This window comes from Chelonoidis abingdonii, chromosome 6 (assembly GCF_003597395.2).
Source record: "Chelonoidis abingdonii isolate Lonesome George chromosome 6, CheloAbing_2.0, whole genome shotgun sequence".
NCBI lineage: Eukaryota > Metazoa > Chordata > Testudines > Testudinidae > Chelonoidis > Chelonoidis abingdonii.
In genome coordinates, this window is record NC_133774.1 from 122,727,279 (window position 1) to 122,739,890 (window position 12,612).

The 12,612-nt window shown below is 39.1% G+C and overlaps 1 protein-coding gene across 1 annotated transcript in view; it reads left to right on the forward strand.

Moving 5' to 3' along the window:
- SMC2 (structural maintenance of chromosomes 2) overlaps nucleotides 1-12,612 on the forward strand; it is a 38,240-nt gene that overhangs the window by 12,295 nt on the left and 13,333 nt on the right. The window contains 10 exon segments of the mRNA XM_075067379.1: nucleotides 44-137; nucleotides 139-196; nucleotides 3,168-3,401; nucleotides 4,886-5,045; nucleotides 5,986-6,103; nucleotides 7,370-7,508; nucleotides 8,042-8,161; nucleotides 8,647-8,851; nucleotides 10,515-10,650; nucleotides 12,253-12,377. Of these exon segments, the coding sequence (XP_074923480.1) occupies nucleotides 44-137; nucleotides 139-196; nucleotides 3,168-3,401; nucleotides 4,886-5,045; nucleotides 5,986-6,103; nucleotides 7,370-7,508; nucleotides 8,042-8,161; nucleotides 8,647-8,851; nucleotides 10,515-10,650; nucleotides 12,253-12,377 (1,389 nt within the window).

Consider the following 12,612-nt stretch of genomic DNA (forward strand, 5'->3'; position numbering starts at 1 on the left):
CAGTTTCTTTTAGTATGAGTTACTTTCTTTTGTCTTGATATAGAGTTTGGTGGTGTACTTCGTTCACTGGAAGAATGTTCTTGCAGAATTCAGAGAGTTGATACAAAGCACAAAGTGCTCTTGATTCTCAAAAGCAAAACTTAAAAGTGAAGAGAAGAAATGTAAAGAATTAGTAAAAGCATGGAGGAGGTAAACAGTAAGGCCCTTGTTTTTAAACTTCAGAAAATATTTAAATGGTGCACTACAAAATCTTCAGTAATATATAATAGTGTTATGTTGTGATTATTTACTTTTCTGTAATGGTAGTCAAGAGAGATAAGAGTGTTTGGGACAAATTATGGACATAAACGTGACAAGGGCACCACAGGTTTAGAATCTTAGGGATTTAGGGTGGAAAGACAGCCTCAGGAGTCATCTAGTCAACTACCCTGCTTCCAAAGCAGGACCAACACCAACTAACCATCCCAGCAGCCAGGCTTGTCAAGCCAGGGCCTTAAAAACCTCTAAGGATGGAGATCCTCCACCTCCCTAGGTAACAATTCCAGTGCCCTTCACACCCTCCTAGTGAATAGTTTTTCCTAATATCCAGCCTAGATCTCACCACTGCAACTTGAAACTATTACTCCTTGTTCTGTCATCTGCACCACTGAGAACAGCTGAGCTCCATTCCTTCTTTGAACCTCTTCAGTTAGCTGAAGGCTGCTATCAAAATCCCCCCTCACCCTTCTGCAGAGTTGAACAAGTCCCAGTTCCCTCAGCTCACCTTGTAAGTCATGTGCCCAGCCCCCTGATCATTTTCGTTCCCCTCCGCTTGGACTTTCTCCAATTTGATCCACACCTTTCTGTAGTGGGGGCCCAAAATGATGCCATTACTCCAGGGTATGGCCTCACCAGTGGCCAAATAGAGCGGGTATATCCCTTCCCTCGATCACATTGGCGTGCTCCTACTATGCAGCCCAATTATGCCCATTAGCGCTTGCTTTGTCAACAAGGGCACACTGCTGAATTTCATATCCAAAGCTTCTTATCCACTGTAATCCCCAATCTTTCTGCCAGACGCCGTTAGCCGCGGTGCTAGCCAGTTTGGTCCCCAGCCTGTTAGCAGGGCATGGATCCTCCATCCTAAGTGCAGGACTCCTGCACTTTGTCCTAGTGACCCTCATCAGATTTTCTTTTGTCCCCGTCCTCCATTAGTCTAGGTCACTTCGGACCTTATCCCAACCCTCCAGCCATATTACCTCTCCCTCCATTTTAGTGTCATCCCACCAAATTTGCTGAGGGTGCAATCACCACCATCCAGAATCATTAATGGATGCTGAACAAACATGGCCCAGAACTGACCCCTGGGGCACTTTGCTTGTACCAGCTGCCAACTAGATTATCGGCGTTGCATCTAACTACCAGGTGAGTCTGACGATGTTAGCCAGCTTTCTATCCACCTATAGTCCATCATCTAATCCATACTTACTTTGAACTTGCTGGCAAGAATTACTGGGAGATATATCACAGCTTTGCAAAGTCAGGTTCACGGTCCACTGCTTCCAATATCCATAGAGCCTAGTTATCTCATCACAGAAATTTCAGTTAAGTTTGTCAGGCATGGACTTGGCCAGGGAACCATGCACCCCATCCTCAAGGCCAAAAGGACCTTGAGGAACCTCCTCCATGATTTTTGGAGACTGGGAGGCAACTGTACGTGTACTTCCCCGGATTCCCCTTGTTGCCTTTTTAAAGATGGGCACTATATTTGTCTTTTTCCAATTGTCCGGGACCTCCCCTGCTTGCCACAAGTTTTCAAAGATAATGGCCAATGGCTCTGCAATCACATCAGCCAACTCTCTCAGCAGCCTCAGATGCATTGCATCGAGCCCCGTGGACTTGAGCATGTTCAGCTTTTCTAAATAGTCCTTAACCTGTTCTTTCACCACTGAGGGCTGCTAACTTCCTCCCATACTGTTCTGCCCAGTGCAGCAGTCTGGGAGCTGACCTTGTCTCTGAAGACTGAGGCAAAAAAAGCATTAAGTACTTCAGCTTTTTCCACATCTTCCGTCACTAGGTTGCCTTCCCATTAAATAAGGATCCTACACTTTCCCAGACCACTTTCTTGTTGCTAACATAACCCTTCTTGTTACCCTTCACATCCCTTGCTAGCTGCAACTCCAATTGTGCTTTGGCCTTCCTGATTACATCCCTATATGCTCGAGCAATGTTTTTATACTCCTCCCTAGTCATCTGTTCAAGTTTCCACTTCTTGTAAGCTTCCTTTTTGAGTTTAAGTTCACCAACTATTTCTTTGTTAAGTGAAGCTGGTTGCCTGCCGTATTTGCTATTCTTTCTGCACATCGGGGTAGTTTGTTTCTGTGCCCTCAATAAGGCTTCTTTAAAATACAGTCAGCTCTCCTGGACTCCTTCCCCCCTCATATTAGTCTCCCAGGGGATTCTGCCCATCAGTTCACTGAAGGAGTCAGTCTGCTTTTCTGAAGTCCAGGGTCTGTATTCTGTAGAGATAAAGAATAAGTGGCATTGCCTTTTTACAATATCATGTATTATATAAAGTAGTCTAAATTTGCCCTTTAATAAAGATTTGATTTACCCCTTCAGTGTGACCTGAGAGAGAGATTTTGTTTTAAGCTCGGTGTTCCTGTGTAGCCTGATATAAAGAATATATTTCCATTAGGAATTGTGTGTGTATGAACAGAATAGGCCCCCTCAGCTAATATTTTCTTTTTTATGAAATTCAGGGAGGATCACAATAACTTTAAAATATGTTGCTCTGTGAGAATATGGATGTTCTGAAGATTAAATTAGACTGTCAAGATTCACATTTCTGTCATATCTTTTTACTTGTTACTGTTACCAATAATACTTAAAAAAACAAACAAAAAAAAAAAACCTTTTCCCCGCTAATCTGTATCATTTACAGTAATTTATTTTTCCAGTGTATTTTGTGCAACACTTTGTGTTTGCCCCGTTCGTGTGGCTCTTTCATGCAACAATACAGGCAAGAAAACATTTTAAAAATATAAATGTGTGATTGACCATCACAAATAATGGCAAGGGGGCTTGGGAATGTAGTACCTTAAACTATTTGCAACTTATTTTTCAATACTGTTTAGATTTCAAGCTGAAGTTACTCTCTCAAAGGGATCTGATTTGTTTTCCTAAAGGATTCTAAGGCTGTAGTGGCAAAGGAGCAGGAAGTAAAGAAGATAAAAGATGGGCTAAATGCTCTGCAGGAGGCAAGTGACAAAGATACAAATGCCCTGGCTGCTGCACAGCACCATTTTAATGCCGTGTCTGCTGGTCTGTCCAGCAATGAAGATGGTGAAGAAGCAACTCTTGCTGGACAGATGATGACATGCAAGAATGACATTAGTAAAGCAGAAACGGCGGCTAAGCAGGTACGAATAGAAGCTAACCATGTCCCAAACAAGCATTGATGTTTTTATTAACTTTGTCTTGAAAAGCTTGCTCAGCAACATTCCATTTGGTTATCAAAAATGCTTTACAGGGATGTTCTGTAACAGGCAATGCATGATAGCATATTGTATTGTCAAGGCTAGCTGTTTGTGATAACATAAATTGGGAAAATCCATGGCACTGACGTGAGAAAAAATACAAAAATTATAATTTTAGATTTAAAAAAGAAAGTCATGGTACTCATTTTTTTATGTTAACTTAATGTAAACATAAAAAATGTTTAAAATTAAATATAACCAGTTCAAACTAATTAAAGCCCTAAATTCCACGGTGTATATGAAAACCAGACTTATAAAAATTCATTGATTGGTCTTGCTCAGTAGATGGATACTTGTTCTCTTTGTTACTCGGTGTTTTAAATGATGGGAGAAAGCTCTGAAAGTTCTGATTTTGGCCATGGTAATCATGAAAAGATTAATTTTAATTTTAAATCATGCAGATCTGTGGGCAAGGTATGTTGGTATTTGTTCTAATTTATGCCAGATTTAGGCTAGAAAGTTAGGTTAACCCAGCTACATCTCTAGGGGGTGTGTGAAAAATTCACATCCCTAAGTGATGTAGTTAAGCTGACCTCACAACCCCACTCCTTGGTAGAGACGGTGCAAGGGGGAAGGAAGAATTCTTCTGTTGATTTATGTGCCACCTCTCAGGGAGACGGATTAACTAAACCGATCACTAATGGGTGTCTACACCGAAGTGCTACAGTGGGACTACTGCAGCATTTTTAATGAAGACGTAGCCTTAGTAATAGTCATTTGGTACATTCATACTAAATTCTTTGTCCCAGTCTCATTAATAACATGTTCCAAAAGTTTATCTTTTGAAACTGAAGGTTCTAATGTATGGTAAACACAGAATGAATTGTTCTCGATGGTGTTTTAGTTTTGGTTGCTTGTTTTTGTTCATTTTGTTTTTTAATTGGTTAAATTATTTGTTCAAACACTTGTGGACAAAGAATGTGTCTCTCTTCTGTCAAACTTTCATATGTGTTATTGTGCTCTAATGCACAGTTTTAAATTAAAACTTCAAACTTAACATATGCATAGTCCTTAGTGAGGAATGTGTTACATGATTTATCTGAAGAAATGTGGTTTTGAAAATCCCCAAGGGGGCCTGCTCCTTTTCATTCATTTACTAGCCCTAATTATCCTCTCTGAAACCTTCCCTCATCCTGCCTTTTAATATATGACCTAAAATAACACAGATGCACAATATCATAATTTTATTTCCAAACTCTGTCCCCCATCTACCATTGCATTAAATGCCAAGGATGCTATTTGACACTACTGTAAGTGATAAGGATCCTGAATGATAACCCAAGCACCCTGATAATGTAGAAATTCTAAATCTATATAATCATACTGTTTGAAAACCTCCAGGTTGTTTGTCCTGTGTTTCACTATAGGCTCAAATGAAGTTGAAACATGCTCAACAAGAATTAAAGACAAAACAAGCGGAAGTGAAAAAGATGGATGGTGGCTACAAGAAAGATCAAGAAGCATTTGAAGCTGTCAAAAAGCTGAAAGAAAAACTAGAAAATGAAATGAAAAAGCTAAACTATGAAGGTTTGTTGTACTGACTATACTGGTAGAACAGCAATTTTGGGATTGGTGGGTGGAAGTATAGGACGATCTAGAAGAATTTGGTGTGAAGAAAGAGCCTGGAAATATAGGAAGAGAACTCTGAAGAAATTAATATTTCTGCCATTTTAATGAATGGTTACTATTCCATTAATTAAATATGGGTAAATAGGTAGCACAACGGAATTAGTTGGGAAAATATGCAGCTTTCTTACTTGCAGCAGGTTAGAGTTCGTAGATCATAGGGGCTGTATGGTTGCCTGTTGAAGGTAAAAGCATACTAGTTTAAACTTACAGGCCAAGATTTATAAACTCTGAGTATTTAAATTGAGTCACCAGACTAAAAGTTTTCCCCAACCTCTTCCCAGTAAAGGGCAATGACTTTCATTTTCATTAAGGCACCTTCACACCACACTGTCAACATAAGTGTAACTCGCATCCAATTTGAGGCCCCTTTACAGTGTAAATGCAGAGCTAGAGTGTAAAGGGGCTCTAGTGTAAATGAAAATCCAGGCCAAAGTCAATAGCTAATGCCAGTGTTTGCCATTTCTGAAAATCCAACCAGTTTTAGTGCCTTACTTTAGGCACCGAAGTTGGAAAATGTCCTAAGCAAGGTAAAGTGTCTCGGAATTTTTTGTCTCCTCACTGCAAAAAGTTCATTTATCTAGCTAAAAGTACCAGTTGTTGTTTTTCTGTAAATCTCACTGAAGCTTGCAAGATTCCAGGTTTCTAATTTATGTCTCTTTGGAATATTTGGGTGCCAATATTTTGCTTAAATTATAGCTGTAAGAATCTTGGGAGAAGGAACGACTTCTCATCATGGCTTGGGCTACGTGCTGTGTACCTGCTTCTAAACTGCTTCATATCTAAATCTGCAAAGATTGTAACTAAAAAGTTCAGTGATATTTTTGTTTGGCTCTTTTAGGCAAAAAAGAAGAAACTCTTTTAGCAAAACGGAGAGAGCTGTCTCGTGACGTCAATCAGTTGAGGGAGTCATATGAAGCCTTAATGGCCAAGTTTCCCAGTCTGCGGTTTGAATATAAGTAAGGCCTCAGAATTGTACTCTAATGTTCACTAAACATCCTTTTTAAAAAAAAATGTCCTCTAGAAACTTTTATAAGATTGTGTAAACTCAAGAGAACGACAATTCAAGAAGTCATTTGTTTTGCTATTGGTATATAAATAGTTTGCTTCCCTTTCCATTACTGACTTTCTGTTATGGCATGATTAATCTGCCCAGGTATTTAGGACAATAATATATTACTGGCACTTACGCAGCTCTTTATACCCACGGATGTCCAAGCACTTTATAAAGGCAGTAAATATCATCTCCTTTTTACAGATGGGGAAATTGGGGTATGAAGAAGTAACATGACTTGCCCAAGTCCATCCTGCCAGTGGCAGGGCTAGTCTCCCGAGCTACAGTCCAGTGCACTCTCCACTGGGAGAAGTAAAAGTGAAAACAGCAGATGCATTTATTATATGCTTGCAAATGTTAGCTGCTTATTTCTGATGATATAGCATCAAAACTGTTATCCTTTTTGCTTAGAAATATTTTGGCAGCTAATTACTGATCAGTTTTATACTGTCACTATTGAGAAATGCAGTTTTCTTTAAATATCCATAGGCATTAGTATTTTCAGTTAGAGAAACATGCTATATCTTGTCTAAAGTTTGCTATGATCCATTGTTATATTGTTAAATTTTGTATGTGTACCTCTTTAAATAGTGCCTTTAACAACCTCATTCAAATCTAAAAGGCTAGTGATAACATGTAAATGATGATAAATCAATGACTTCTTACTTTTGAGAAAAAAATTTTTCATGAACGTCTTCATAATCTCCCCAAACCTCCTTCATGTAACTATGTAAAAAACTGCTTTAATGAAAGATTTATACCTCGTACCTAGTGAATAGGCTTGCTTCATATAACTTTAACTTAACGCCAAAATATGTCCGTTTATATGTCAATTAGAAATATTAGCAATGCTCCCAAATGTTGTTAGCTTATTAATAAAGTCAGTTCTGCATAACTATTTGTAGTGCCAAGTTTTATGAACAACTTGAGGCAATGTTGACGGCAGGATTGTTCTATTTATTCCACAGCTGATGGTTTACTTGGGAAACCTTATTTATTTGTTTATGAAGTTTTAAAATAATTTAGCTGTCTGTGGCTTCAGAATATTATAGCTCTGCATATTGTGGAATTTTTATATTAGTGTATGTGGGTTTGGAGTTTGTCATAAGCTGTTTTTCATCCTAAAGAAGCATAATTTGTATGCTATCATATCGTTTTAATTTATTTTAAGGGATCCAGAAAAAAATTGGAATCCAAACCATATAAAAGGGCTTGTTGCCTCTCTAATCACCGTGAAAGAGATCTCCACAGCAACAGCTCTAGAAGTGGTAGCTGGGGGAAAACTCTATAACATTGTGGTGGACACAGAGGTATGTTTCTTAACATGTAGCATTTGAGTACATCTCTTTGGCTGTATTCAACCCTGTGATTTAGTCATGCAACTTCTGTGAACGCTCCTGGGAGATGTGTAGTTAAAACTTTGTGCATTACGGCCAAGATTTTCAAAAGGGATTAGTGACTTGGGGTCTCAACTTCAGACAATTTAAAAGAATGCAGATTTTCAGGAAGTGCTGAGCACCTGCACTCTGAAAATCAGGCCCCTTTAAAGTATCTCCAGTTGATCCCCAGCCCCAAATTTGAGGCCCCTTCAAATCCCTAGTTACCACTAAAAATCTTGGCCCATACCAATACGGTATCCTTAAGCAGATACCTTAGCAAATAGTGCATTTACCTTCAATGAGTTTGAATTAATATAGATCAATTGAGTCATGCCTCCTTAGGCCAAATGTTAAACTCTCCAGTATGTGTGTCATTCCTGTAAGAAATTTTTTCAGTTATCTTAGTTTTCACAATTTGCTATGTGTTTTGATAGCCTTATGTAAATTTTTTTTCTAAATTTTAGGTTATTGGTAAAAAACTGCTAGAAAAAGGTGAACTGAAGCGTCGATACACCATAATTCCACTAAATAAAATTTCAGCACAGTGTATTAGACAAGAAACTGTGATGGCGGCAAAACGCTTGGTATGTCTTTAGATATATTCTTTTGCTGTGTATGTTTTTCTTTCTTTTGTTTTGTTACTTAAAATTGACATGCTTTGTTAGCTGTTACCATTCTGCAAAAGCACAATAGACAATACATGGGCTGAGTGGGAGTGGAGCAAAGAACTGAACTCACTCTTAGAGGAAGGAGGAGCTGAGCAGAACAATAAAGTTATGTGTTGCCAGTCTCAAAGAAAGGAGTGAGCCAAATAATGTCTGGGAGAGATACATTGCTGAACTTACTTGATTGTAGTGCCTATTAATACTCTGACTGGAAAAGGGGAGAGATTGAGTCAGGGTTTTTACCTACAGTCAAGTAGTTCAAAGGCACTTGCTGCTGATGTATTAGTACATGGTATTGAGGAATTCTAATGTTACAAAACCTTATAAGGGGAGCAAGAAACTGGATTTAAAAACTCTTTATCTAATTCTTGTGGAACACTAATACCGTTTCCTTTGACTGTTAGGTTGGTGCTGACAATGTGCATTTGGCCCTCTCTCTGGTTGGGTATGAGTCTGAACTGCAGAAGGCAATGGAATATGTCTTTGGAACAACACTGGTTTGTGATAACATGAATAATGCCAAAAAAGTGACTTTTGACAAAAACATAATGAAAAGAACCGTCACTCTTGGAGGAGATATGTTTGATCCTCAGGGGACTCTGAGTGGAGGTAATCATTATTTTTGTTTCCTACCATATCATCTTTGCTGACTAGCTTACTGCTTTAAATGTTTTAACAAATGCCAACAGTAAAATTGTATTTAGAACCTTACCCTGGATAACTGTAAAATCTATTTGACTGAAGATGTATTCTACTTAAAATCAAATCCCAGTTAGTCCCTTGATTTAAGAAAAATGGTCATTCAAAGAAGTCTGCAAGACATAAATGAAAATACTGGAACAAAAATATTTGCCTTATTTAAATTGTTTAATTAAAAGTTATGACTGTAGTGTTCCCTGTGCACATGAAGTGTGTTGGATAATCCATTTACAAATGTGATAGACAAATATCTCCAATCCAGGAAAAATAAACCAGCTTTTGTTTGGTACCAAAACAACATATGTCATAAGCTTTAACCAGGAAGGGGAGTCCATCTAACAGGGAAAAATATATCTTCAATTAAGTATTTCAGTTAAACCCAAAAATGTATTAATTACATAATTAAATGATCCAGTAAGGCAGGTACAGTAACTCCTCACTTAATGTTGTCCCGGTTAACATTGTTTCATTGTTATATCACTGATCAATTAGAGAATGTGCTCATTTAAAGTTTGTGCAATGCTCCCTTACAACATTGTTTAGCAGCCGCCTGCTTTGTCCACTGCTTGCAGGAAGAGCAGCCCATTGTAGCCCCATTGGAGGCTTGGAACCAGCAGCCCCCCATCAGCTCCCCTAAGTCCCCTGTGCAGCAGCCGCTCAGCAGGCTGTCAATTGCTGGGCAGTTCAGGTGTCCCTCCTCCCAGTGCCATGTGCTGCTCCTGCCATCTGCCTTGGAGCTGCTTCCTGTGCAGAGGCGGGGGAGAGGAGTGCTGATGTCAAGGTGTCCCCCTCCCCCTGCTCCTGTACCCCATCTCCACAGAGCAGGGAGGGACACCTCAGGGCTCAGAACCGAGGGAACCTGCTGACAGCAGCTGCTGTCTCAACTTGTTGATCTACTTAAAAAGGCAGTGTACTTAGAGTGGGGTTGGCGTACTTAAGGGGGAAATGTGTGTCTGTCTCTGACACACACACACACACACACACACACACACGGAGTTCTCTGTTCCCAGCTGGGAAGCTGCGGCTCCTCTTGAAGTGGGAGAGAAACCGCAGCCCTGCACCTCCCGGGGACAGAGAGCACTGGTGCCCGCAGCCAGAGAGAAGCTGGGGCCCCGTGCCTGCTGGGGACAGAGAACACCGGTGCCAGCAGCATCGGAATTCTGTCCCCAGCATGTGCGGGGCTGCAGCTTCTCTCCTCTGCCATGGTGTTGGACCATTGGTACAGTACCGTACTGTATTATGCTGTACCTTAAAGGGGAGCCAACCTGTTATTGCATTATATGCGATTTCGCTTTATGGCGGGACGCGTTATTGCGAGGTTTGAGTGTACTTCTATTCCAGGAAATCTAGGAAAAATAGTTGTAGATAAACATGCCTTAGTTCCAGAGTGAGGAAATCGTCTGACTGTGTTTGAGAACTATTATATGTTCAATCTTTGCTTTATAAGCGACTCTAGTTTTGGTCTCGCATGTCTGCCATGTGAGTAGCCCAATTTTTAAACACATCCTTTAGTTTAAGTAAGTAATGGTAGGCAATCAATCATCTCAGCTTTCTGTTTTCTTTCACTAATCAGGCGCACGCTCACAGGCTACACCTGTTTTGTCCAAGCTTCTGGAAATGAAAGACATTCAAGAAAAATTAAAAACAAAGGAGTCTGAGTTAGACGCAGTAGAAAAGGATCTGGCAAGCTTAAAGAACACTGCTGAAAAGTAAGCGTTAAAATATACAAGCTTCTAGAAATTCTTTTTCTCTTTTTATTTATATTTTTATAATACTGTAGGAGCACAGAGGGTCGGATCAGGTTTTGTGTGAAAGCCAGAATAGTGTGACCACTTCACTACACAATTTCATAAGGAGGCAAGGAGATTTCTGGACAACATCTCCAGGAAAGTAGTAGCAAGAAAAGCTTATATTTTTGCTCTGGTTGGGAAAATAGTATTTTAGTACACACTGGTCCTTTCCGGAAAACTGTATTCAGTTTTCAGCTTTACCTATTCACTGAAGTGCCAAATGATTTTCCTGAGGTCCTATTCTGTAACTCCTATCCAGAATTTCAGCTTCTAGAGAATAAAATCAGACTAGGTGAGAGTTATAAAAACACTGAAATTGTAACAGTATCCCCCAAAGTATTTGCTATTTGGTAATTTAAATTAGATCTTCTTACTAAGAAAATATTTCTGTGTGAATTTCAATCGAAAATAATTGTGGAATCTTCCTTTTTATTTAAAGGTCTTCTATGAAATATACTTAAGCAAATAAGAGTCCTTAAAAATAAATAAAACACTATGCACATGTGCTTATTTTTCAAACCCTGTTTCAACCATTTTAATGATTTTTTCCAAAAACATAAATAAACAGAGCAAACCAGATTCAAACTTAATTTTTAACATTTCTATATCACTTTCATCTAGAATCTGATATTGTACAGTTAAAAAGATTTAGACTTCTTCATTTATTTGCTTTTTGATAAATAGTGCAGTTGCTGCACGTCCACTAAGAGGAGTCAGTTTAATTAAGCCATTGATGATAAGCCCTAGTAAGGTTTATGTACTTATTAAATTGTTCGAACAGACATTTTCCATGTATCTGAAAATCCTAGTTATCCACAGCCATAATGTGTCTCCAGTGTAGCCTTTGGGTAATCAGACATTCATATAAATGGACATGCTATTTTAAGGTGCAATTTCACAGTTTCATGCCAGTCCCCAAAGCTGGAGGAGAGAAAAGGAGTGGGGAAGTTGCTGCAGAAGACAGGAGACTCCTGGGAAGTGCTCAGGCAGCACCAGGCACTCTCAGCCTCCAGCTCTAAAACCACCAGTACAAATAGCAAGGGCTAAGACTGGCTCCTTCCCTTGGGAGTCTCAGTGCCAGGAACCACTCATCAGCACCAAGGAGACTCCTGTCCTCTGCAGCTACTCCTTTCCTTCCCCGTTTCCTCCATCCTCTGCAGTATTAAAATATGAAACTCCAGTTTATCCAAGTGTCCAGATATCCAAATGTTTTGGATGTCCCCAGGCCATTCAGATAAATGGAATTCTACTGATGAGACTATATGGGATTTATCATTGCAGATGTGTAAATGTTTGTCATATTGTCCTAAAGGATATGGCATGAGGTTTGAAGGCAGGAACTCCCAATTCATGGCTGATACTCAGCCTCAGTTTTCCTCATTGTAAAATGGAAATATAAATACTTGTCTATTTATCTCATGTATAGCTTGAAAATTTAAAGCTCTATATACCGTACGTAAGTGATATGCCTGTAACTTATCATGTGCATACATCTGATTATGTCTACTATAATCTGCTAAGATATCGCCAACTGAAGCAGCAGTGGGAGATGAAATCAGAAGAAGCAGAGCTATTGCAAACCAAAGTTCAGCAAAGTGCCTATCACAAACAGCAAGAGGAGCTGGATACCCTTAAGAAAACCATTGGTGAGATAGCAAGTTACTGAAAACGTGAAGGACATTATTTGGCTATTCATAGTGGAATTCTTTTATTTGCTTTCGAGATTTGTATAAAGCTAATAGCTTTTAGATTCCATTAAAAACCTGAAACTTGTTTTTTAGGGATTTTTGTTTTGTATTTGTTAAACATGTTACAAATTAAAATAACAATAGACTGATTAAAATGAGGATAAAGTTAAGGCTGCTGATTTTCTTGAATTCA